Source organism: Sminthopsis crassicaudata, chromosome 6 (assembly GCF_048593235.1).
Source record: "Sminthopsis crassicaudata isolate SCR6 chromosome 6, ASM4859323v1, whole genome shotgun sequence".
Classification (NCBI taxonomy): Eukaryota; Metazoa; Chordata; class Mammalia; order Dasyuromorphia; family Dasyuridae; genus Sminthopsis; species Sminthopsis crassicaudata.
Genome location: NC_133622.1, coordinates 181,154,653 through 181,178,443, shown reverse-complemented (window position 1 = coordinate 181,178,443; position 23,791 = coordinate 181,154,653). Strand labels below are relative to the sequence as shown.

At 45.9% G+C, this 23,791-nt stretch overlaps 1 protein-coding gene across 2 annotated transcripts; it reads left to right on the top strand.

Moving 5' to 3' along the window:
• Positions 1-347: 347 nt before the first annotated feature.
• Positions 348-21,727, top strand: TRMT9B (tRNA methyltransferase 9B (putative)). 2 transcript variants are annotated; one of them, XM_074276889.1, is made up of 6 exons: positions 348-729; positions 1,366-1,431; positions 9,020-9,158; positions 12,788-12,945; positions 15,512-15,685; positions 19,184-21,727. In XM_074276889.1, the coding sequence occupies exons 4-6, from the start codon at positions 12,789-12,791 to the stop codon at positions 20,158-20,160; spliced, it is 1,308 nt and encodes a 435-aa protein (XP_074132990.1). In that variant the 5' UTR covers positions 348-729; positions 1,366-1,431; positions 9,020-9,158; position 12,788; the 3' UTR covers positions 20,161-21,727. The 2 variants fall into 2 exon arrangements, with proteins under 2 accessions (XP_074132990.1, XP_074132989.1); XM_074276888.1 differs by lacking the exon at positions 1,366-1,431.
• Positions 21,728-23,791: the final 2,064 nt, after the last annotated feature.

The window sequence follows — 23,791 nt, the reverse complement described above, 5'->3', positions numbered from 1 at the left end:
ACAACCCGGTCGCTCATGCCCCGGTGGATGGGCCCAATTACAGCTTTCTGTTTCTTGGGATTAGGATCTTTCCACTGAATTAAGTTCCTTAGGGTCAAGTAGGAGCCCTAGGAGAACAGACAGGCCACCCGACCCATTTTACAGAGAAGAAAACAGATCCCAGAGAGAAAATGGGAACGTCCTAAAATTACATTGCAAAGGGAAGGGAAAAAAGGAGGAGGAGGAAGGAGAAGAGTAGGGAGGAAAGAGAAGAGGTGGGAAAGGAGGATGGGAGGACAGAAGGAGGCGGGGCTTGGCCGTGGGGGCGGGGCCAGAGCCTCCGCTGAAACCCGTTTGGTTTGCAGGTAGGGGCCGGGTGGAGAGCAGCTGGACAATACCGGGTGGGAGGGGGCTGCCCCGCCCCACTCTCTCAGACACACCCAGCACACACACACACACACACACACACACACACACACACGCATCCGTTACGCACGCCTGCCCCCCTTCCCCAGAAGACCCCCCTCCAGGTGCAGCCCGCCCCGCCTCCGCGCACCTCCCTCCCTCGGTTTGCAGCCGGTCCATCCATCCGTGCACTCTTCCTGGCCCGCCGTCCGTCCGATCCCCAGTATCTGGGCCTGGAAGCCCCGCCTGCCCTCCTTTCTCCAGCTTGGGAAGCGCCGCAGGGCCCGCCCAGCCGCGGTCACGGTCACAGCAGCCCAGGGAGCCGGAGGCAGCTGCCAGCTCGAGGTAAAGCGCTGAGCGGACGGTCCCCGGCGTCCCAGGGTTCCGTGTGAGCCTCTTTACTCCTCCGCCCCGCGGCCCGGGATTTACCCCTGCGGGCAGGAGGGCTGGGGGGCGGCGCGGAGTGTGGGAGAAGGATGGGAGAGCCGGGCTGCGGGGAGCGGTCCTTCCGTGCTTCCGTCCTGAGGGTCCCAGAGCCGGAGCCGGGAGGGGCCCGGGGCTCGCGTCCTCGTTTTACAGAGAGGAGACTGAGACCCCGCGAGGGGAGGGATCACGGCTGGGAGCACTGAGGCAGGATTCGAATCCCGGATCCCCACGTCCCTCTGCCTCTCCAACAGAAAGTTTGGAGAAAGTCTCCGCGGAGAGTAATGGCCGGATTCCGGGGGTGGGAGGGTGCCCGCGACTCCGTGGGCAGGGGGGCCTCGGGGCCTTGTGAGAAGTGAGCGAGCCCCAAATCCACGAGAAGACAAGCCCCCCTTCCCCTTCCATGTGTGTGGCTCTCGCCTTGTCCCCCGGAAATCGTTCCAAGACCACCCTTTATGGTGGCGGTTGTTCCTCCCTTTCAATCATGCTTGATTCTTGGTGACCCCATTTGGAATTTTCTGGCAAAGATACTGGAGCGGTTTGCCATTTCTTTTCTAGCCCGTTTTTCAGATGAGGAAACTGAGGCCAATAGAATGAAGTGAATCGCCCAGCAGTACCCAACTAGTAAGTGTCCAACATCTGACTTAAACTCGGGAAATGACTCCAGGCCCGGCGCTGGAGTCCCGCACTGAGCCCCAGATGAAGGCCCTGGATGGGTCGCCATCCTGTCACCAGCTCCTTCCCAGCCACTTAGTCGCCCTCTTCCCCGGTAGTTACCGAGCAGACCCCGAGGGGGCAGTTGGTTAATGAAGATCAGTGGAGCCAGAGCAAAAACAAAGTATCCCGGAACCTCTCAGCTTGGCTGAAAGTGGCCCTTCCAGGGCCCGGCGGGGAGGGGGGCGGGCGGCCCTGAGCACAACGAAGAGAGGAGGGAAGAGGGCGTCAAGAACGCTTCAGACCACTCAAAGCAAGCTCAGGTCACTCGGGCCAGCAAAGGGCATTTGTCAAGTGCGGCTGTGGGTCAGCCATAGAGAGACCAGAAGGAGACAGTCGGCCCCCAAGAGGATTATATTCTAACAGGACGGACCCCAATGTGTGCCTTGTGGGTGGGCACAAAATACGGACTGCGGCTGGGGGAAAGTCCCTCTGTCAATGCCGGGGCCCTCCTAACCTGAGGGAGCTCCGGAGCAGGGAGGTTCAGGACCTTGGCCAGGGTCACACTGCCAGGAAGTCTCCAAGGCTACACTCGAATCCAGATCTTAGCTTTAAAGCCTGCTTAGAAAGTGCTAACTGGAGATGGGCAGGAGCGAGGCTCTAGCATCTGAAGGAGGGAGAGCTGAGTATGGAAGCAGAAGGAGGGGGAGAATGGGACACAAGCAAAGGCTCACAGGCTGGAGATCAAGGGTCACGTGGGGTCAACAGCAAGGCCATTTTGGCTGGACTAGGGAGAAATGGATAAACTCGGAAAATAGGAAAGGTTTAAATGCCAAACAGAAGCCACCGGGAGCTGAATTTAGGAAGGAAGACAGTGTCTGTGGTCCTGTGCTTTAGGAAAATTGCTTTGGCAGCCATGAGGCATGGATCGCAGAGGGGGGAGGAAGTCCAATTGGAGACTTGTGACCACTGAGTAAATTCTGTAAAATGGGTTGATAACAGCTTTGACTTCCCAAGGCTCTTTGGGAATCAGACATTGTATTTGAAATTCTTCAGGTTTGACATTTTATCATCACTAGCTCTTATTATTCTCATAATTATCACGATGTGTATTATTTATTTACCATCTCATTATTATTTGTCATTATTTTTGTTGGTCCAGGTCAGGGGTGATGAGGATCTGGTTCACCCAGTAGTTGATGAGTAGTGAGAAGGGGCCAGGTGCAGGAGATGCCGGGGAGGTAGGAATGGCAAGATTTGGCCCCAGTTGGCCAAATGGGGATATCCATTTCCATGAGCCCCAGGCCTTGCATCCTACATTTGTATTTTCAGATTTGAAAAAGAAGGTACAAACTCCTGATATTTTCTAGGAAGATTGGTTTATATAGACAATACAGTTTTGGGGTCTTTTCCCCAAAATGGCCCAGACTCATGTGGAGATGAAGGCTTTTGGAACGACTGGTTTCAGGTTTCTTTTCTCTGACCAGGGACCCTGTCCTGAGTTATAAGAGTGAGGGTTATCACCTAAGATCCCACCAGCTGCAGGAAGCCATTCCCATCCTTCTTAATGTTAGTGCCTCCCTTTTTGTTATTTATATCCAAATTGTTCTCTCTCCCGCTGGTATATACATATTTATCTGCATGGCATTTGCTCCATTAGAAGGGAAACTCCATGAAGGTAGAGACTTTTTTTGCCTTTTTTTTGTCTGAGGCAATTGGAGTTAAGTGACTTGCCCAGGGTCACACAGCCAGGAAGTGTTAAGTGTCCTAGACCAGATTTGAACTCAGGTCCTCCTGACTTCAGGGCTGGTGCTCTATCCACTATACCAGCTAGCTGCCCCAAGAGACATTTTGTTGCCCCAATATTTAGCACAGTGTCCAGAATATAAAAGGTGCCTAATCAATGCTTGTTAACTAATTGACTATTGCCATAATTCACCTTCACCATAGAGGTAGAGGTAGCCAGAGAGCCCGTGGATAGGGTATTGGACTTCTGGATTTGCTGGGATGAACCTGTTGCAATTCTTTTTCTTTTTTTTTTTTTTTTTTTAAGTGACTTGTCCAGGGTCACACAGGAAGTAGTTTTTTTTTTTAATTAATTTTATAATTATAACATTTTTTTAAACAGTACATATGCATAGGTAATTTTTTTTTTTTACAACATTATCCCTTATACTCCCTTCTGTTCTGAATTTTTCCCCTCCTTCCCTCCACCCCCTCCCCTAGATGGCAGGCATTCCCATACATATTAAATATGTTATAGTATATCCTAGGTACAATAGGACACTGATGCATTGTTGGTGGAGTTGTGATAGAATCTGGCCATTCTAGAGAGCAATCTGGAACCATGCCCAAAAGTTATCAAACTGTGCATACCTTTTGATCCAGCAGTGCTACTACTGAGCTTATATCCCAAAGAACCGAATTTTGTTGTTGTTGTTGTTGTTGCAAAGAAAGAATTGGATTCGTAAGGTAAAAATAATCTGGGGAGAAAAACAAAAAATGCTCACAGTTTACACTCATTTCCCAGTGTTCCTTTTCTGGGTGTAACTGATTCTGTCCATCATTGATCAATTGGAATTGGATTAGCTCTTCTCTATGTTGAAGATATCCACTTCCATCAGAATACATCCTCACACAGTATTGTTGTTGAAGTGTATAATGATCTTCTGGTTCTGCTCATTTCACTCAGCATCAGTTGATGTAAGTCTCTCCAAGCCTCTCTGTATTCATCCTGCTGGTCATTTCTTACAGAACAATAATATTCCATAACATTCATACACCATAATTTATTCAGCCATTCTCCAACTGATGGGCATCCATTCACTTTCCAGTTTCTTCTTGTATGTACAGGTTCCTTTCCCTTCTTTAGTATTTCCTTGGGATATAAGCCCAGTAGTAGCAATGCTGGATCAAAGGGTATGCACAGTTTGATAACTTTTTGGGCATAATTCCAGATTGCTCTCCAGAATGGCTGGATTCTTTCACAACTCCACCAACAATGCATCAGTGTCCCAGTTTTTCCACATCCCCTCCAACATTCTGCATTATTTGTTCCTGTCATCTTAGCCAATCTGACAGGTGTGTAGTGATATCTCAGAGTTGTCTTAATTTGCATTTCTCTGATCAATAGTGATTTGGAACACTCTTTTCATAATGGAACACTCAATTTCATCATCTGAAAATTGTCTGTTCATATCCTTTGACCATTTATCAATTGGAGAATGGCTTGATTTCTTACATATTAAAGTCAATTCTCTGTATATTTTGGAGATGAGGCCTTTATCAGAACCTTTAACTGTAAAAATGTTTTCCCAGTTTATTACTTCCCTTCTAATCTTGTTTGCATTAGTTTTGTTTGTGCAAAAGCTTTTTAATTTGATGTAATCAAAATTTTCTATTTTGTGATCAATAATGATCTCTAGTTCTCCTTTGGTCATGAATTCCTTCCTCCTCCACAAGTCTGAGAAGTAAACTATCCTATGTTCCCTCTAATTTATTTATGATCACGTTCTTTATGCCTAAATCATGGACCCATTTTGATCTAATCTTAGTATGTGGTGTTAAATGTGGGTCCATGCCTAGTTTCTGCCATACTAATTTCCAGTTTTCCCAGCAGTTTTTGCCAAATAATGAATTCTTATCCCAAAATTTGGGATCTTTGGGTTTGTCAAACACTAGATTGCTATTTTTATTCACTATCTTGCCCTGTGAACCTAACCTATGCCACTGATCAACTAGTCTATTTCTTAGCCAATACCAAATGGTTTTGGTGACTGTTGCTTTATAATATAGTTCTAGATCAGATACAGCTAAGCCACCTTCATTTGATTTTTTTTAATTACTTCCTTTGAAATTCTCGACCTTTTGTTCTTCCAGATGAATTTTGTTGTTATTTTTTCTAGGTCATTAAAATAGTTTCTTGGGAGTCTGATTGGTATAGCACTTTGGGGAGTATTGTCATCTTTATTATATTCGCTCGGCCTATGCAAGAGCACTCAATCAATGTCTTTCCAATTATTTAAATCTGACTTTATTTTTGTGGCAAGTGTTTTGTAATTTTGCTCATATAATTCCTGATTTTCCTTTGGTAGATATATTCCCAAATATTTTATACTATCGATCGTTATTTTGAATGGAATTTCTCTTTGTATCTCTTGCTGTTGGATTGTGTTGGTAATGTATAAAAATGCTGAGGATTTATGTGGATTTATTTTGTATCCTGCAACTTTGCTAAAGTTCTGAATTATTTCTAATAGCTTTTTAGGGGTTCTCTAAGTATACCATCATGTCATCTGCAAAGAGTGATAGTTTTGATTTCCTCATTACTTACTCTAATTCCTTGAATCTCTTTCTTGGCTCTTATTGCCGAGGCTAGCGTTTCTAATACAATAGAACCTGTTGCAATTCTAAACCTGGAAGCCATAAGACAAATGACCTGAGTTGGGAGCTGTTCTTGCTCAGCTTAGGGGCCTCCTCTGGATTAGAAAGGACTAAGGGAGTTTTTGAGGGACATGAAATAGGTCACAAGTGTGGCCTAGAACAGCACAATAGAGTTAGAATGCTGCTGCGTCCACACACATGGAATGAGAGCTCCTAGTTCATCTCTGATCCTTACCAGTGGAACCCAGAGATGGGCATTTGGCTGCTGTAGAACTTATTCTCTCCATCTATAAAATGGATATGTTGGCCTTCATGGTCTCATAGATCCCTTCCTGTTCTAAATCAATGAGCCTGAGGTGCTACCATTATCCTCTAATTCCTGACATGTCATGCCCCCTCACTCTCTACTGCCACTGTTAATCACTCACCTGTTCTCTAAGGTTCACTTCATCCTAGTGTATCCCTCTACAAAGGGATGGGTCGCTGTTATCTTGAGGCTTCTCCCAAAGTCCTCCTTTGGGATCTTCCCCAAAGTTCTCCCCTTGACTCACTCCAGACTGACTTCCCCTCTCAATGTTGGCTCCTTATACCCTAGGAAGTTTGGAAGGAAGTTTAGAAGGAATGAAGTAATCTAGGAAGGAAGAAAGGGAGGGAAGGAGAAAGCTTTTATATGGCTCCTAAGTTGCCAGACACTTTACTAAGCACAGATCATACAAACTCATTTGGTTCTCATTACAACCCCGTGCTATTATTATCACTCCCCATTTATTGTTGAAAAAACTGAGTCTCAGGGAAGTGCTTAGGATCACACAGTTTCTAAAGCTGGACTTGGACTCAGGTCTTCCTGACTTCTAGCACTTTATCCACTGTGACACTAGCTAGCTGAACAAGGTCAAGCACAGTCCCTGGTACCCTCCACTAGGGACTTTTCAGGTTGACATACTAGTGATAATGTTTATTAGCCCAGCCATTCATGCAGTTCCAAATGAGCCTCTGTGTACTCTCCTCTCTGGTTCACAAGAATAGCATTGATAGAAATGTAGGTCACCTCTGTTCAAAGCATTTCCCTTGTTTACCGCTGAGAAACCTGCCCTGAAAGGAAGTGAGCTCAGTCCAACATTACCTGTGCTTGATGAAATCAGGTAGCCTCTTTACAGTGATTGCTTTTCTGTTACACGTTCACCAGCTGCTTCATTTGTGATGAATTTTAAGACTTCCCATGAGCCAGTGCCAAATTCCCTGGTCTATAAGGAAGATTCCATTTCTTTGTCTAATTTTAAGCATTAGGGCTACAATTACTCTTCCCCAGTCTCCACAGTCTTCCTTAGGTCTCTGACTACAACTCTATAATCCCATTGCCAGGGTTTTTAGGATCCTGACTTAGTTTTATAAAGGACAACTAGGAGCTGCCATTTCCCTAGTCACTCACTGTCCTCCCAGAGCTTTCCCCTGGTGCTCCAATCTCCCATATCCAGTTGCCTATTGAACATCTCAAACCGGATGCTCAGGAGACATTTTCAACTCAGTATATCCAAAGGAAGAGTCATTATCTTTCCTCCTAACAATACCCCCCCTCTCTTCCCAATTACTGTTGGGGACACCACAACCCTCCCAGTTCCTCAGGCTCACAACCTAAAAGTAATCCTGAACTTTTCCCTCCCACTTTCCACAACCAAGCTATTGCCAAGTAGATTTTCCTTTTGCAGCATTTCTCAAATATGATCTTCTCTCATATAACACTGCCCCCACCCTGACATCCCACATCTGAACTATTACACTTGCTGCTGGTGGGTCTGTCCTCCTCAAATCTCTCCCCATTCCACTCCTTTCTCCATTAGACAGCTATCAGTAATCTCCTTCTTATCTTCTTCTTCTCCTCCTCCTCTTCCTCCTCTTCTCCTCCTCTCTCCCTCCTCCTCTCTCTCCTCCTCCTTCTTCTTCTCTCCTCCCTCTTCTTCTCCTCTCCTCCTCCTCCTCTCCTCCTTCTTCTACTGAAGTAGTTGGGGTTAAGTGACTTGCCCAGGGTCACACAGCTACATCAGTATCCTCTTAAAGCCCCACTCTAACCATGTTACAAACACACACACACACACACACACACACACACACACACTCACCACCATCCCCATTCAGAAAGCTCCAATGGTTCCCTATTGCCTTAAAGATCTAATGCAGAATGTTCTGGTAGTCCAAGCCCTTCATCACTGTCCCCTCCTACCTCCCAGTCTCCTCATATCTCACTCCCCAACATGTCCTCTTCCTCTAGTGACTCAGGCCTCCTGACTATCCCACCAACAAGGCACTTCATTTCTTGGCTCCAGCCATTCTCTCTGGCTAGCCCCTGGGCCTGGAATGCTATCCCTCCTCTTCTCTGATTTCTGATCTCCCTGGCTTCCTTTCCGTCTCTACTAAAACTCCACTTCTGAAGGCGGTCTCCCTCCCTGACCTCCCTGCTGAGAAGACCTATCTATAGGAAGGTCTTGTATGTTCCCTTTCAGTCTCTACTAAAACTTAACCTTCTGAAGGAGGAAACATGCACAGCACGATATAAATGCTAATTAGTGCTAAAATAATAATGTTAGATTCTATTAATAGCTATCGCTAGGAATATTAATAGCCAATACTATTCTGTGACAGAATAACATTTATATTTACAAAATGCTTTGCAGGTTTTTATCTCATTGATTGCTTTTTATTTATTTTTAATTTTTCTTCTCTCTCTCACTTTCCTCCCATTCTCTTCTCCTCCTCCTCCTCCTTCTTCTCTCCTCCTCCTTCTTCTCTCCTCCTTGATCTCATCATCTCTCATTGATTGTAACAAAGCTGAGCCGGCTCTATGGCGTTCCCTTCTTCTAGGCATTTACCACCCATCAAGATGCTCAGGAATCCCACTCTAGAATGGAAAGGGAAGTCAGATTCACCGGCCTACAGTTTGCTGACTCCACTCTGTTCCCTTGTGGAAAAGTGGAGCCGGCTCTTCCTCAGTCTTGCAATCTGCTCCATCTGTCCCAGCCAAGGGGCTGTTGGTACCGATATTTCTGGTGCTCCTTATCAGGAGACATCTCTCTTTGGGGAGAGCCTTTGGGTAACTGACTTTAGCTGTGAACAAAAGAGTTGTAGACACACAGCCTGTGCACCAGGACAAAGGAAGGGCTTCTGTTTGTTTTCATTTCAGACTCTGTGTCCCAAATAATGCACATTGGGAAGGACTCCTGAGACATCCCACCAAGCTTCCCTGGGCTGTTCCACACCTGGGATCAGCCTGTGTTCTGGGGGTGCCCTTGCAGCACTAATTGTGCCCATCGGTGACTTGGGTGAGTAGCATTGGGATGGGCTTGTTTTGGGGGTCCTGAGTACCCAGATACACAGAGACACCTAACATGCTGTGTGTACATGGACACACAGGCCAGGCTTCCCTTACTCCATCTCAGTTATTAGAATTTTGTAATTAGGAGAAACACCAAGACTTCTCACCTTTTTGCCCAGGGAATATTTAGACTTATGGAAATAATATTTTCTGCCTTCTTTCTGGTAGTGGTTGGGTTGTCCCTTAAATGACCTTGCATGCAGGGCCATGGCGTGCAGCCTAATTCAGTCCTTTCAGGTGGGCAGTGCAGACCAGCGGGTCCTTGCCACTGCCTTCTCCAGCTGAGGCCTTCTTGGTGCCTCCAGCTCAGTCCAGGCCTGGTGAGCAGGCCAGGCTGAGTGTGGGGGCATGGGGAGGGTTGGCAGGACCGGCCCTAAATTCTTGGCCTGAGGAGGCATTTTTCAGGTGCAGAACTTCTCCATGACTGTATTGCAGATGGGCTTGTATGCCCTGGAAATCCCAGATGGCGCATGGAAAGGGCAGAGGCACTGAGCAGGGAGCTTCTGAAACAGAAAACAAATACCCTCTGGGCCCCAGGGCCTGTCCAGCCTTCAGGAAGCCGGGGTCCAGCTCTCACTGGGGTCTCCATTTTAATCCACCTGCCCTGGTCGTGTCACTGGAAGACCAAGAGGACCCTGCTTCCCTGAGGCCGGCTCTCTCCTCGGGTCTGTTCAGTACGTAGCAGCCAGGAAAGGCTCAGCCCAGCCTCCTGTGACTCTGCTGTTGGCCCACTCTTGGAGGTCCTTCATAATCTGAGCCTTAGCCTTCTGCCCCTACTTCTTCACATACTAGCTCAAGGAACTACCAGTTAATTCTCAGATTTATCATCTAGCTGATGGCAGCGGGGTAGCACAGTGGATAGGGCACCGGACCTGGAGTCAGGAAGGTCTAAGTACACATTCTGCCTCAGATGCTAGTTAGCTGTGCAACCCTAGGCAAGTCACATAACCTTGCTGCCTGCCTCAGTTTCCCTGCCTGTAACATGGCAATAATCATAGTAACATACCTCAAAGTGTCATTGTGAGTGACCAGTTGGGGAGCTTAGTGGCTGGAACTTTAGGGCTCTGAGTTAGTGAGGTCTCAAGAGGACCTTCCACCACTTAAATTATTACAGTGCGGCTACTGGTATTCTCTGACCTTTGTGCATCTGAAGATGGGCTCCGTTGGGACCTGCTGCTAAAAGACCTAGTTCTTCCTTCTGTGTGAGCACGATTCTTTTAGGAGATAACTATCTGTATATTACCATACATGTATTTTTATCCATATAGACAGATAAGAAAAGATAAAAATATCAGCTTTGTCGTGCTTAGATCCCTAACCTGGAACGTTCCCGCTCTTGTTTCCAGCTCTTGCTTGGCAAATCAGGCTCTGGTGAAGCCCCAAGGGTGCCCTCGAGAGTGGGCGTGCCCTGCAGGCACTTGGAGTGTCTGAAGCACACAGTGGCATTTCTGAATTTCCGAGGAGCAGGGAAGGAACAAACTTGGTGGATGCTGATGGAGCTTCAGTGCAGCTGTGGTTGACGAGCTCCTGGGCCCTCTAAGGTCCCGGCTCTCAAATACATCACTCTGGGAAGGAAGGAGAGGCGGGGGGGGGGGGGGGGTCTGAGAGCCCTTCTGGGGTCAGGATGGGCATGAAAGGGATGACCCTTCCCTTCACCCACCCACTTATAAGCTTTCCTCCCTCAGGGCTGCCAGGCTGGGGCATGGAAATAATCTAGAGGAAGAATAATCTGTGAATTAGAGAGAGCCATGACCCCTGCCTCCAAAGCCAGCACATACTGAGTGTGACAAGCTGACAGCCTCAGCCATGGGGCCGTGGTACCTCTCTGCTCAGAGGTCCATCTTTGACAGGACAATTACAAAGTCTGACTTTAATGAAGGGGCTAAGGGACTAGCCAGTGTGACTTGATGACCTCTGTGTGTGCTGCCACACTGTGGGCCTCTCTTTGTATCCCCAGCACATAGTAGGTGCTTAATGCATGCTGACTGCCTGAGTCCTCTGGGGGACACTGATGAATGTGCCTGTGCTTCCTGGAGCTTTGGACAGAAAACACCGTCAGCTGCTTTGGGCGTTGGGTGGCGTGGGCAGCTGAAGCCGGACATATGTGTGTGCGGTGACTGGTTGGGGTGAGATGCAAGCTGTCGGGATGTGGGCGAGAGATTTGTCACAGCTCATCTATCAAGCTCCTGGCATTCATTGGCTAGGAAATCTGCCCGGGCACCCCCAGGGCTCGGGCACAAGCCAGCGCCAATTTGGGCCTGAGCTGAAGAGCAAACGGCGGGCCTTCAGAACTGCGGGGGTCTGTTGGCTCCGGTCAGACACTGAGCAGAAGATGGCCAGATGTAATCTGTGGGGACGCGTGACTGGAGAGCAGGAAAAAAGTAGGCCTAGATATCTGAATTAGGGAATCATCAGCATAGAGATGAAACTTTAAGCTGATAAAATCACCAAGCAAAAAATGGTCTAGAACGGTGGTTCTCAACTTCTTTGTCCCATGATCCCGTTCAACAAAAATGAAAAAATGTATCACGCACTATTCAGGTGAACCTAATATACTACTTGTAATATTCTTTTACATTTATTCCTTATGTACTTATAATAACTGCAGTGATCATTTTTGTCCTCCCCAAATCTCCCAATTAAAATGTATATTTTGTCATTAAAATATAAACTATTCTTCCGCCTATTGTGAAAACTCCAAATATAAAAATTATTAAATTAATTATAAATATTTTATGTGGGATAGTCTATAATTAGGAGAAGTAATCCAGCAAGGTCTCCTAAACTGAGGTGAGGGAGAAGGTAGGTTGAGGCACTGCCCGCATGGATGTGGAAGCCCCCCTAACATGAGGGCGGGAGGAGTGAGGAGGAGAAACACCATGAGCCTGCACTGGGCTCATGGAGGAAAGGAGGGGAGTGTCCCAGAAGTTGATGGACAGTTGTGACCAGAATTGATTAGGTGGCAGATGTAGCATGAGTGGATGACATGGATAGAGAGAATTACAAGTGGCACTGGGGATCAAGACATATCTCCAGGTTTTGCAATGGTCAATGTTGAAAAATTACATATGCATAAAATTTTTGTAAAAATTAAATAAATTAATTAAAAAATAAATGTTTGATAGGATTCACATGTTAAAAAAAAAAAAGACATATCTCCACTCCCACACCTGGACCACTGAGTGAAGGGAATGAATGAGGGTGCCATCAGTGACATTATCTTGAAGGGCCACAAAATAAACTCTGCAATCCTCCAAGGCCCTCAGGAAGAACAACTCCCCTTTCGGAAATGCTTGTTTGGGGTATGGTGGGTCCTAGGCAGATGTATGCTGGTAAATGTTTAACAGCCAGCTGTCCACCCAAAAGTGTGCATAAAACCCACTTTTCAGCTTGATCACTATTAGTGACATTTTCTCCATCGGTTTCTCAAGTCTAGAAACTGACAAAAGGAGCCCTGATTGGTAGGACCAGTGAGGTATCGGTGCTCACTGAACATTTAATGATGAGTTCTAGGGGTCCTGGGGTCTTTTGGAGGGTGGCCTGTCAAGTCTCTCAGTCCCTCTGCGTCTCCCCCAGGATGGAGTCTGAGGCTGCCGCCCAGCTGGAGAGACAGCACGTGCACGAAGTCTACGAAAGCACAGCAGCCTGCTTCAGCGACCTGCAGGGCAAAGCCTGGCCGCGTGTCCGCCAGTTCCTGTTGGAGCAGACGCCTGGCAGTCTCATTGCAGACATAGGTAAGCCTGGGGCTTCCTGGATGAGCGAGGCTGGCGGATGCTGGAGTCGAACCTTATGTGGTGGGAATCCACATTTGGTGGATTGTGGCTTTTGTACATCCTCCATGAGGCATCCATGGGTCTTCAGTGAAGACTCTGCAGGAAAGGGAAGCAGACTCTGTACATGGCACATGCTGGGTCCTCCATAATTGCTTATTCCTTTTCCTCCTCAATGCCCCCCATCTTTGCTCCAGCCAGAGAAGACTATCTTGAGAACTCCTTGTCTCAGCTGGCAAAGGCACCATAAAATGGTCCAATTTCTTTTTTCCTGTTAAGTGTATCAAATTTTTTATTTTCAAAACGTATGTAAGGATAATTTTTCAACATTGACCTTTGAAAAACCTTGTGTTCCAATTTTCTCCCCTTTCCCCCATTTCCTCCCCTAGATGGTAAGTAATCCAATATATATGGTAAAAACATGGTAAAATATGGTAAACATGGTAAAAAATATATGTTAAATTCAATATAGACATACATATTTATACAATTATCTTGTGGCACAAGAAAAATCAGATTAAAAAAATTTTTTAAATAAGAACAAAAATAAAATTTAAGCAAACCCCAACAAAAGAGTGAAAATGCTATGTTGTGATCCACCCTCAGTTCTCCACTCCTCTCTCTGGGTGCAGATGGCTCTCCATCACAGTTCTTTTGGAACTGGCCTGAATCATCTCATTGTTGAAGAAATGGTCCAATTTAGTCAGATGATGGTTCGAGAATAGCAGTGTCCATTCCTCCCTGGGATCCCTGGGTCAGGTCTTTCCAGAAGAAGGTTCGTCCGTCTGTCTGATGTTGGGGCTTGTGATGGAGAGGGCAGGGCCCAGACTGGAGGTTCAGGAATAGAGCCTCTTAAGGATGGACTGCCTGATAAAGTGACCCCTAACCGGCCACGGTGAATCCTCCACTGCCTCACTCACTTGGAACTTCTGACCAGCTCACTCTCACTCACTGCTACTCAGTTAATTCTGTTTTAAAAGGGTTGCAAAGAGAGTCATTTCTCCAATGACCTGTGTTTGCAAACCTGAGCAGATTCTGTTGAGTGTTTTAATTGTTCTAGATCAGCCCCTTGCAGCTAAATGCAAAGCGACCACTCATTGTACTCTTCCATGGGGCCGAGATCCTGTCTCCATGTGCACGTCCTCAAGTCCCCCACAAGTGCAAATGTGCATCTTCTCCGCAATTTTTGTGTTTCTCTGAGTCTCGCATCCCGCAAGGCGTCCCTTGGCTGAATGCTGGTAGGTGCCAGCTGGAGATGAGAGGGCTCTTCCCATCCATCACCCAAGGTGGTCTTCCTTAGGTCAGATTTGTTCTTGTCATTCCATAGGAACCCATGAAACAAGGCAGAACCACACAGCATGCCATGACAGGCAAATGAATTGGATTTGGCTGAGGGAAGGCTGTGCAAAGTCACCAGCTGGAATGAACGTAAATAGCCTGGCACAGTTAATGTTTAATCAATACTTGTTCACTGACTGATGCGTCCCTTCCGGCAAACCAGAACTAACTCCCCTACCCCCCATCCAGGCCCTTGAGATTCCTGCCCCCTCCCTTCCCTAGTACTTTTCTGTTTCCAGAATGCCCACCCTCCTCACCTCTCTTGTTTGGTTCCCACCTCCCCACTCCCTGCTCCTGAGATTTTACTGGTGTCCCCAGGAGAAGAAAGCCTTTCTGCTGATACATGTTGGTACTTTCTCTGCTGCTGGAGCTCTCCAAGGAGAATGTGACTTACCTAGGCTAGAATGAATCCAAAATTGGGCCCCCTCCACCAGGGCACACTGTCTCTATGAGACTTCTCCCGGGCATGGTCCCTAAGCATAATTTTCTCTTAATTATTCTGCCTCTTGACTTCTTTGCACAACCTTAGTCACATTGTGTGCCATTTATGTACCTGCGGAGTTACCCTGATTATTCTTTTTTTTTTCTTTAATAGTTTTTATTTACCAGATATATGCATGGGTAATTTTACAACATTGACAACTGCCAAACCTTTTGTTCCAACTTTTCCCCTCCTTCCCGCCCCCTGCCAGATGGCAGGTTGACCAATACATGTTAAATACATTAAAGTATAAATTAAATACACTACATGTATACATGTCCAAACAGTTGTTTTGCTGTACAAAAAGAATCGGATTTTGAAACAGTGTACAATTAGCCTGTGAAGGAAATCCAAAATGCAGGCAGACAAAAATAGAGGGATTGGAAATTCTATGTAGTGGTTCATACTCATCTCCCAGAGTTCTTTCGCTGGGTGTAGCTGGTTCAGTTCATTACTGCTCTGTTGGAACTGATTTGGTTCATCTCATTGTTGGAGAGGGCCACGTTCATCAGAATTGATCATCATACAGTATTGTTGTTGAAGTCTATAACAATCTCCTGGTCCTGCTCACTTCACTCAGCATCAGTTCATGTAAGTCTCTCCAGGCCTTTCTGACCCTAATTATTCTTTGATATCCACGGAGACATCCCCTGAGACACCCTTCTTCCTAAAAAGCACAAGCCCTAAGCCCGCCGATCGTGTCTTTCACAGGTTGTGGGACTGGGAAGTATCTCCGTGTCAACAGCCAGGTGTACAAGCTGGGCTGTGACTATTGCGGGCCTCTGGTGGACATCGCCCACAGCAGGGGATGCGAGGTCCTGGTGTGTGACAACTTGCGCTTGCCCTTCCGAGACCGCAGCTTCGACGCCATCATCTCCATTGGCGGTGAGGAAGGGAGGGGGACGGGGCCCCCTTCCTCCTGATGGATCCCAACCCCCGGGAGGTCAGTTAGCTAACTTAGCATGTGTGACCCAAAGAAAATTCCTCGTGGCTCGTGCCCTTGGAAAGATAAAAATAGGAGGGCCTCAAGTGGACCCGGAGTTTCTGGAGGGAGGCTGAAAACAGTCTCGGGGGTGTCAAGTTCTCCCCAGAGGGACATTCATCAGATCCAGAGAAGGGGCCTCAGAGCACATCCTGCCCAACCTCTACCTCTTACAGAGGAGGAAAGTGAGACTCAGGAGATCAAGGACACAGTTCCACAAGTAGTAAGTGGCAGAGGTCCTCCCACGCCAGAGCTGAGGCTCTTCTTCCCAACCCTGACTTTCCCTCAGAGGGAAGACTTCCTTCTCTTCCTTCCTCTCCTTCTTCCCCTCCTTCCTTTTCAGAATCTAGAAGTCATTGAGTCCACCCTGAGACCTAGGGCCACCAGTCAGAGAGGGCTGCATTCACTGGCTCTTCCTCAGGACCTACAATGTAGAGGGGGATGGACCTCAGGGAAATTCAGTCTGGCTGAAGCCAGAAGAAATCCTTGTCCTTTGTACAGCCTTTTTGTCTGCAGCCCCCCGGGGATATGAGGAGTGTCAACATTTAATACAATTTGGGCAAAGCTAAGAACCCAAAATTCTGTCTTAGATGGACCCAAACACTCCAGAACTTGGGGGGTCTGTAGATATTTTTGGCATTCCTGGAGAAATACTGAGGTCACGACAACATTCTGCGTTCAGACAATCTCAAACCACGTTAGGTTCAAGCCATATTAATAAATGATTGATAATAATCCACACACTGCATTCATTCAACAGTATTTATTAATCACACACTATAAGCATGTGCTAGGTACTGCAGAGACAAATGCAAAAACTTAAGAGCCCTGGGGCAGCTGGGGGGAAAAAAACAACTTAAGAGCCTCTTCCCTCAGGGAGCTAACATTCAATTTTGGGGAAAAGACACATAGATTTAAAAATATATATACTTATAGATATTCATACTCATGCACACACATTTTCACATATATATGCCCATAGATGCAAGCACATATGCACACATATATAAATAAAATCAACAGAGAGCAGCAGTTTTCACTAGAGAGGGGCTTAAGGTGGGCTTCGCAGTGGAAGGTAGCACTCGAGCTGAGACTGAAGAGGATCAGGGATCCATGGAGGAGGAGAGGATGGGCAAGCTGTCCAAATGCTCTGGAAACCTCTAATTATCCAGACTGGCTGAAATGTGGACCATATGAAGGAGAGACATGAGTAATGAGGATGGAGAGGGGGGGTAGGACCACAGCCTGAGGGCTTCCCAGAACAAACAGAGGCGATGGAGTCTTCCCTTCCCGGCAAGAGGGAGCCCCTGGAGCTGTTTGTGTGTCATGTTGGCAGCTGTGCAGGGGGCAGGGGGAGAGATGGTTCAGGGACATCTTTAGGAAGCCAGGTGAAAGAAGATGCTGGCTCAGTGAGTGGACAGGGGACACACCTGAGGGACATCGGGGTAGGTAGAATCGCTAAGACTTGGCAACTGACCAGAAAGGAGGGGAAGAGAGAGGGATGATGAGACTGCAGGGCTGTGAACCTGAATGACCGAGAGGGTAATGATGCGCTCACCAGAAACAGGAAAGTGTGGCATAAAGGAGAGAATTCGGGGTAGATAATAAACTGTTTGGAATATGAAGCATTCATTACATCCAACAGATTAGGGATACAAAGCAGAAATCAAATGGTCCCTGCCCTCAAGAGTTTCCAGTTTTCTTGGGGTTATCTACGTGCTCACATTTAGGTATTACAGAAAACGAGCTATAAACGAATGGAGAATTGGAGGAGGGAAGAGACACTTTTCCTCCCTTCCATCATTCTTTCTCAGTCTATATTGCCTTCTTGTGCTCTTGTGGAATACTTCCTACTCTTCATTTCCTATTGTTTCATCTCTCCTTACACTTACATTTTCCAACTGTGGCCATGTAATTTCTCTTCAATCCCCAAAGGGCAGATCCAAGAATAATTAGGAGAACCTAAGACCTTTCTCTCTGTCTTCCATGTCTTTGGCGTATATGTCTTGCACTGTGATCCCTGTTAGAGGCATAAACGTTTTAAGGCTATTTTTACCTTAATTCTCGGTTGCGGACTGATAGCTTCAGCAGCAGCGTATAATATTCCATCTTACCACAGCCCTTCCAACAAGAACTGTTTCCATCTTTTGTCATCTTAGCCACTTTCTTGGGTGTGAGAGGAGACTGTAGAGTTGTTTTGATTTGTACTTCTCTTATGGAGAAACCTTTCACATTTTAAAAGAGATTTTATAATTACTGTTGTACTTCTTCTTCCTCTCCTAGAGAGGATAGAAAGAATAAAAGAAAGAAAGAAAAAAAGAGTTGAGCAAAACTAATCAAGAGGTCAGAATGATCTGTTAAAATATAATATTAAAAAAAATTACTCATGCATATATACTGTGAAAAAAATTATAAATAAAAATTTTTAAAAAGATTAAAGACATTGCTCAATATATATATATATATATGTAACTAATATTCCGTATTCTACCTGCAGTGAAGAGAAGGGAGGATCTCATGCTGCCGTCACAACTTTGCAGGATTCTGTCTGTCGTTTAGTTGCCGTCACCCGTCCTTCAGTTCACATCGTTATTGGTCTCGTTTTTTATATTGTTTTTTAGCTGTGCTCTCTCTACTCTCCATCAGTTCACGCAGATCTTCCAAATAATATTCCATCACATTCAGCACCCCAATTCATTAGCAATCCCCTAATTGTTCCCCTTCTTTGCTACCACAAGAACTGCTGCTGTAGATATTTTGTTGGATATGGAGCATTTTTTAAAATTCTTTTTAAAATCTGAGTTCTAAATTTCCTCCTATCTTCCAACCCCGTCCCAACCCGCTGAGGAGGCAAGCAGTGATATAGCAGTTACACATATGAAGTCATACAAGACCTATTTCCATATTGGCCATTTTGGGGGAAGGGCATGAAAAATAAAATGAAGAAACACGTGCTTCAGTTTGCACTCAGAATCCGTCAGCTATGTCTCTGAATAGAATTGAAATTTGCTTTGTGGGCGCTTTAGGACTGCCTTGGATCATTGCCATGGCCAGAGCAGCCAGGTCTTTCACAACTGATCATCATTCGATGTTGTTATTATTATGTACCAGAACATTTCTTTTATTAAAAAAAGATCTCCTTTGGGCATACACCTCAGAGTGGGATTTCTGCATAAAGAACGTGGACTCGGCTTTCTCGGTCCCGAGGCAGAAGCTCGAGCTCAGAGGGACTTGGCAGCCCGGGCAGAGCGGAGGCTCTCTCGAGGAGGCTGCGCTGTCACTCTCTTTAATTACAACATAAGTTAGTTATGTGAGTGGGGCCGCGGTGGGGTTTGCGGAGCGGGATCGCCGCCCCCTTCTCGGCCGCCGCCCGCTCTGAGTGCTCTTCTCTTCCTTCGCAGTCATCCACCACTTTTCCACGGCGGAGAGGCGGACCCGCGCCGTGCAGGAGATGGCGCGCGTGCTGGCCCCCGGCGGCCGCGTCATGATCTACGTCTGGGCCATGGAGAAGAACCACCGGCGCTTTGACCAGCAGGACGTGTTCATCCCCTGGAACCCTGCCCTGTGCTCCCAGTCCCTGGCGGAGCCGGTCCCGGCCGTGTGCGCGCCCCCCAGGTCCGCCGCCAGCGGGCCCCCCGGCCGCCCGGCCTGCTCCGCCTGTGGCTACCCGCTGTGCCCTCGGGAGAGGCCGGGGTCCCGGCGCTCCCACAGCCTGGACGGCCCCGGGCCCCCCGGCTGCTGCGGGAAGCTGGCACAGCGGAGGGCCGAGGACGGCGGGTTCTACAGCGTCCTGGGGAGGTCGTTCCGCTCCTGGTTTTTCTCCCGCTCCTTGGACGAATGCTCCCTGAAGGAGCAGGTGGAGATGGCGGGGCCCGCCACGGAGGAGCTGGCCCCGTGTCGGCCCGTGTCTGTCCAGCCCGCGAAGCTCCGTCACCCGGGCCTGGGTGATCGGGAGCCCTGGGCAAAAGAACGAGGTGGTCCGGCCGACCGCGGGCTGGCACGCACCCCAGAGAACCCCTCGGGAAGGCCCCGCCTCGGAGAGCCCCTCGGAGATCCTCAGGCCCAGCAGCAAGGGGGCCGCGCTCCTGGGCGGGCCGCGGCGGAGCGGAGCTGCGGCCCGGCCCCCGGCCAGCCCTGCGAGCGGACTTCCCTGCCCCCTCCCTCTCTCAGCTTGGCAGCCGCCGTGCCCACCGGGCCGTGCCCGCCAGAGGCACTGGGCCCCGAGGCCTTCACCCGTTACTACCACGTGTTTCGAGAAGGGGAGCTCTGCCGCCTGCTGGAGCAGCACGTGCCGGCGCTCCGGGTCCTCAGTTCCACCAACGATCACGGGAACTGGTGCATCGTGGCGGAGAAGAGGCCTGGGAGGTCCGCCCAGTGAGGGGCCCCGGAGAAGTGACTCAGGGAAAGAGCGGCCTCAGCCGTCCGCGCTTTCTCCGGCCCGGACGTTGGCAGGACGGGGCGGGACACGGGCCGGACAGCACTCCGGGGCCTCTGCCCCAAACAGTCTCCGGGAGCCTGGAGGCCCTGGTAGAGAGTCCGTGGAGCGTTCGCTCAGGCTTTTATTATGACGCTTGATTTTTTTCTACGAGGCTTTTATTTCTAGATCTTTCTCTCCTTTCTCCACCCCTCAGTGAGCCATCCTTCGTGGCAAAGAATAAAAAAGAGACAAAGATGTCTAAAAACCCAACCAGTGACCCATCAGCTGAGGCAGGAAATCCAGTGCTCCGTAGCTGTAGCCCCCCACCCAGAAGGAGGGAGGGGGGCACACTTCTCATCTCCTTGCGGGCTTGGTTTAACCATTCTAATTGCACAGGGGTCATGCACAGGGGGTGGATCCCCATCACTTCCACGTCTGTGCCGCGGGGGATGCCCTCGCGGTCCTCTGGGCTTTTATCGGGAGATGGTTTGGCAGGATTGTATCCTCTCTCCTTTTCTCCCGGGGATACCTGCCTTATGTCCCGGAGAGATACCTTGTCTCTTCTTATGAGAATTCAGAGGTACGTGAACTCACGGGAGGGTGAGACCGGGCCTGGGCTTCTCCTCGGGGCACACGTGGAGCTAGACTCACTTTGCAAAAGAAGATCTGAGCATCAGGCATTCAGCAACTCCCTGGCCGGATACCTCGGCCCGGGCTGCCCCTCCCGCCCCACCCTCTCAGAGAGCCGCAGCCGTGCCTCCTTCCTCAGCCCTCTCCTCCAGCCCGTGGTCTCTGCTGTGCTCACTCACACCCCACGCCACGCCCCTTAAGTTCTGGAACCCCCTACAACTATTCCTGCCCATCTCGTCCGCGCTGTCATAATGCGCTTGGAGAGGTCTCTGCCTGAGGAGAAAGTTGCCCGTCGACAACGCGCCCTTACCCAATGGGTTGGTGCTACCCCGGATGGCCAGGCAGAGGCCAGTCCTATTTTTGCCCCACAAATTCACCTGAATGATAACTTTGGGTTTTATTTTTCTTCAGAGATACTCAAGAGAGCTGGAATTTGAATTCAAAATCCAGAGAGTGAGTCAGCTATTAGATAGTTACATGATGAGTGAAAAATAGTCCCTGTTCTCAGGCACTCACACAGTCCACCCCACTAGAAGCAGTTTGTGAGACTTGTCACGAGGAAACATCCTGTGTCACCGTTCTCTGTGGGCTGGCTTCTCCCTTTGGAAACAAAGCTCCTTGGAAGGAGGCCCTGTTCTGCGTCTGGTATTTGTATAGCCAGTGAACATCGCTGTGTTTGCCACACAGTAAGTGCTTAATAAATGCTGACTCATTCATGGATTCACTCAGATACTTTTCTGAACTGGTCCTTGTTCAGTTTTTTTTTTTTTTTTTTTTTTTTTTTTTTTTTAATCACTAAACTGGTAAAGCAATGTAAACTGGGGATAACTTACTGAGATTTTAGAAAAAACAAACAAACAAATAAATAAATAAAAAGAGATTTTAGAAAAGGATCTGACAGGGTCTCAGGCTATCCTTGTGGCCAAGATGGAGATGGACTAGAAAGAGAAAATTATATGGACTCAGAAACGGTTGGATTTCTGGAACAACAGGATAGTCCCTGCTTGTGGTTTGATGTGACCTTTAAAGGCAATCCCTGGTGGAAGGTCCTTGGGTACCTGACTTTTTTTTTTTTTTTTTTTTTTAATCAGGGCTTACCAACTGATAGAAATGACATATTACCATACTTGCATCTGACATGCTAGGAGGAATAGATAACATTCTAGATGGAATGTCATAGACAGATAAATCTGATATCTATAATAATAAATATGTAATATAAATATATGTACATATCACTTTAGGAGGAATAGATAACATTCTAGGTAGAATGTCAGAATAGACAGATAAATCTGATATCTATAATAATAAATATGTAATATAAATATATGTATATATCACTTTAGGAGGAATAGATAACATTCTAGTAGAATGTCAGAATAGACAGATAATCTGATATCTATAATAATAAATATGTAATATAAATGTATATATCACTTTAGGAGGAATAGATAACATTCTAGATGGAATGTCATAGACAGATAAATCTGATATCTATAATAATAAATATGTAATATAAATATATGTACATATCACTTTAGGAGGAATAGATAACATTCTAGGTAGAATGTCAGAATAGACAGATAAATCTGATATCTATAATAATAAATATGTAATATAAATGTATATATCACTTTAGGAGGAATAGATAACATTCTAGATGGAATGTCATAGACAGATAAATCTGATATCTATAATAATAAATATGTAATATAAATATATGTACATATCACTTTAGGAGGAATAGATAACATTCTAGGTAGAATGTCAGAATAGACACATAAATCTGATATCTATAATAATAAATATGTAATATAAATATATGTATATATCACTTTAGGAGGAATAGATAACATTCTAGGTAGAATGTCAGAATAGACAGATAAATCTGATATTTATAATAATAAATATGTAATATAAATGTATATATCACTTTAGGAAGAATAGATAACATTCTAGGTAGAATGTCAGAATAGACACATAAATCTGATATCTATAATAATAAATATGTAATATAAATATATGTATATATCACTTTAGGAAGAATAGATAACATTCTAGGTAGAATGTCAGAATAGACAGATAAATCTGATATTTATAATAATAAATATGTAATATAAATGTATATATCACTTTAGGAAGAATAGATAACATTCTAGGTAGAATGTCAGAATAGACACAGAAATCTGATATCTATAATAATAAATATGTAATATAAATATATGTACATATAACTTTAGGAGAAATAGATAACATTCTAGGTAGAATGTCAGAATAGACACATAAATCTGATATCTATAATAATAAATATGTAATATAAATATATGTATATATCACTTTAGGAAGAATAGATAACATTCTAGGTAGAATGTCAGAATAGACAGATAAATCTGATATCTATAATAATAAATATGTAATATAAATATATGTATATATCACTTTAGGAAGAATAGATAACATTCTAGGTAGAATGTCAGAATAGACAGATAAATCTGATATTTATAATAATAAATATGTAATATAAATGTATATATCACTTTAGGAAGAATAGATAACATTCTAGGTAGAATGTCAGAATAGACACATAAATCTGATATCTATAATAATAAATATGTAATATAAATATATGTATATATCACTTTAGGAGAAATAGATAACATTCTAGGTAGAATGTCAGAATAGACACATAAATCTGATATCTATAATAATAAATATGTAATATAAATATATGTATATATCACTTTAGGAAGAATAGATAACATTCTAGGTAGAATGTCAGAATAGACAGATAAATCTGATATCTATAATAATAAATATGTAATATAAATATATGTACATATCACTTTAGGAGGAATAGATAACATTCTAGGTAGAATGTCAGAATAGACACATAAATCTGATATCTATAATAATAAATATGTAATATAAATATATGTATATATCACTTTAGGAAGAATAGATA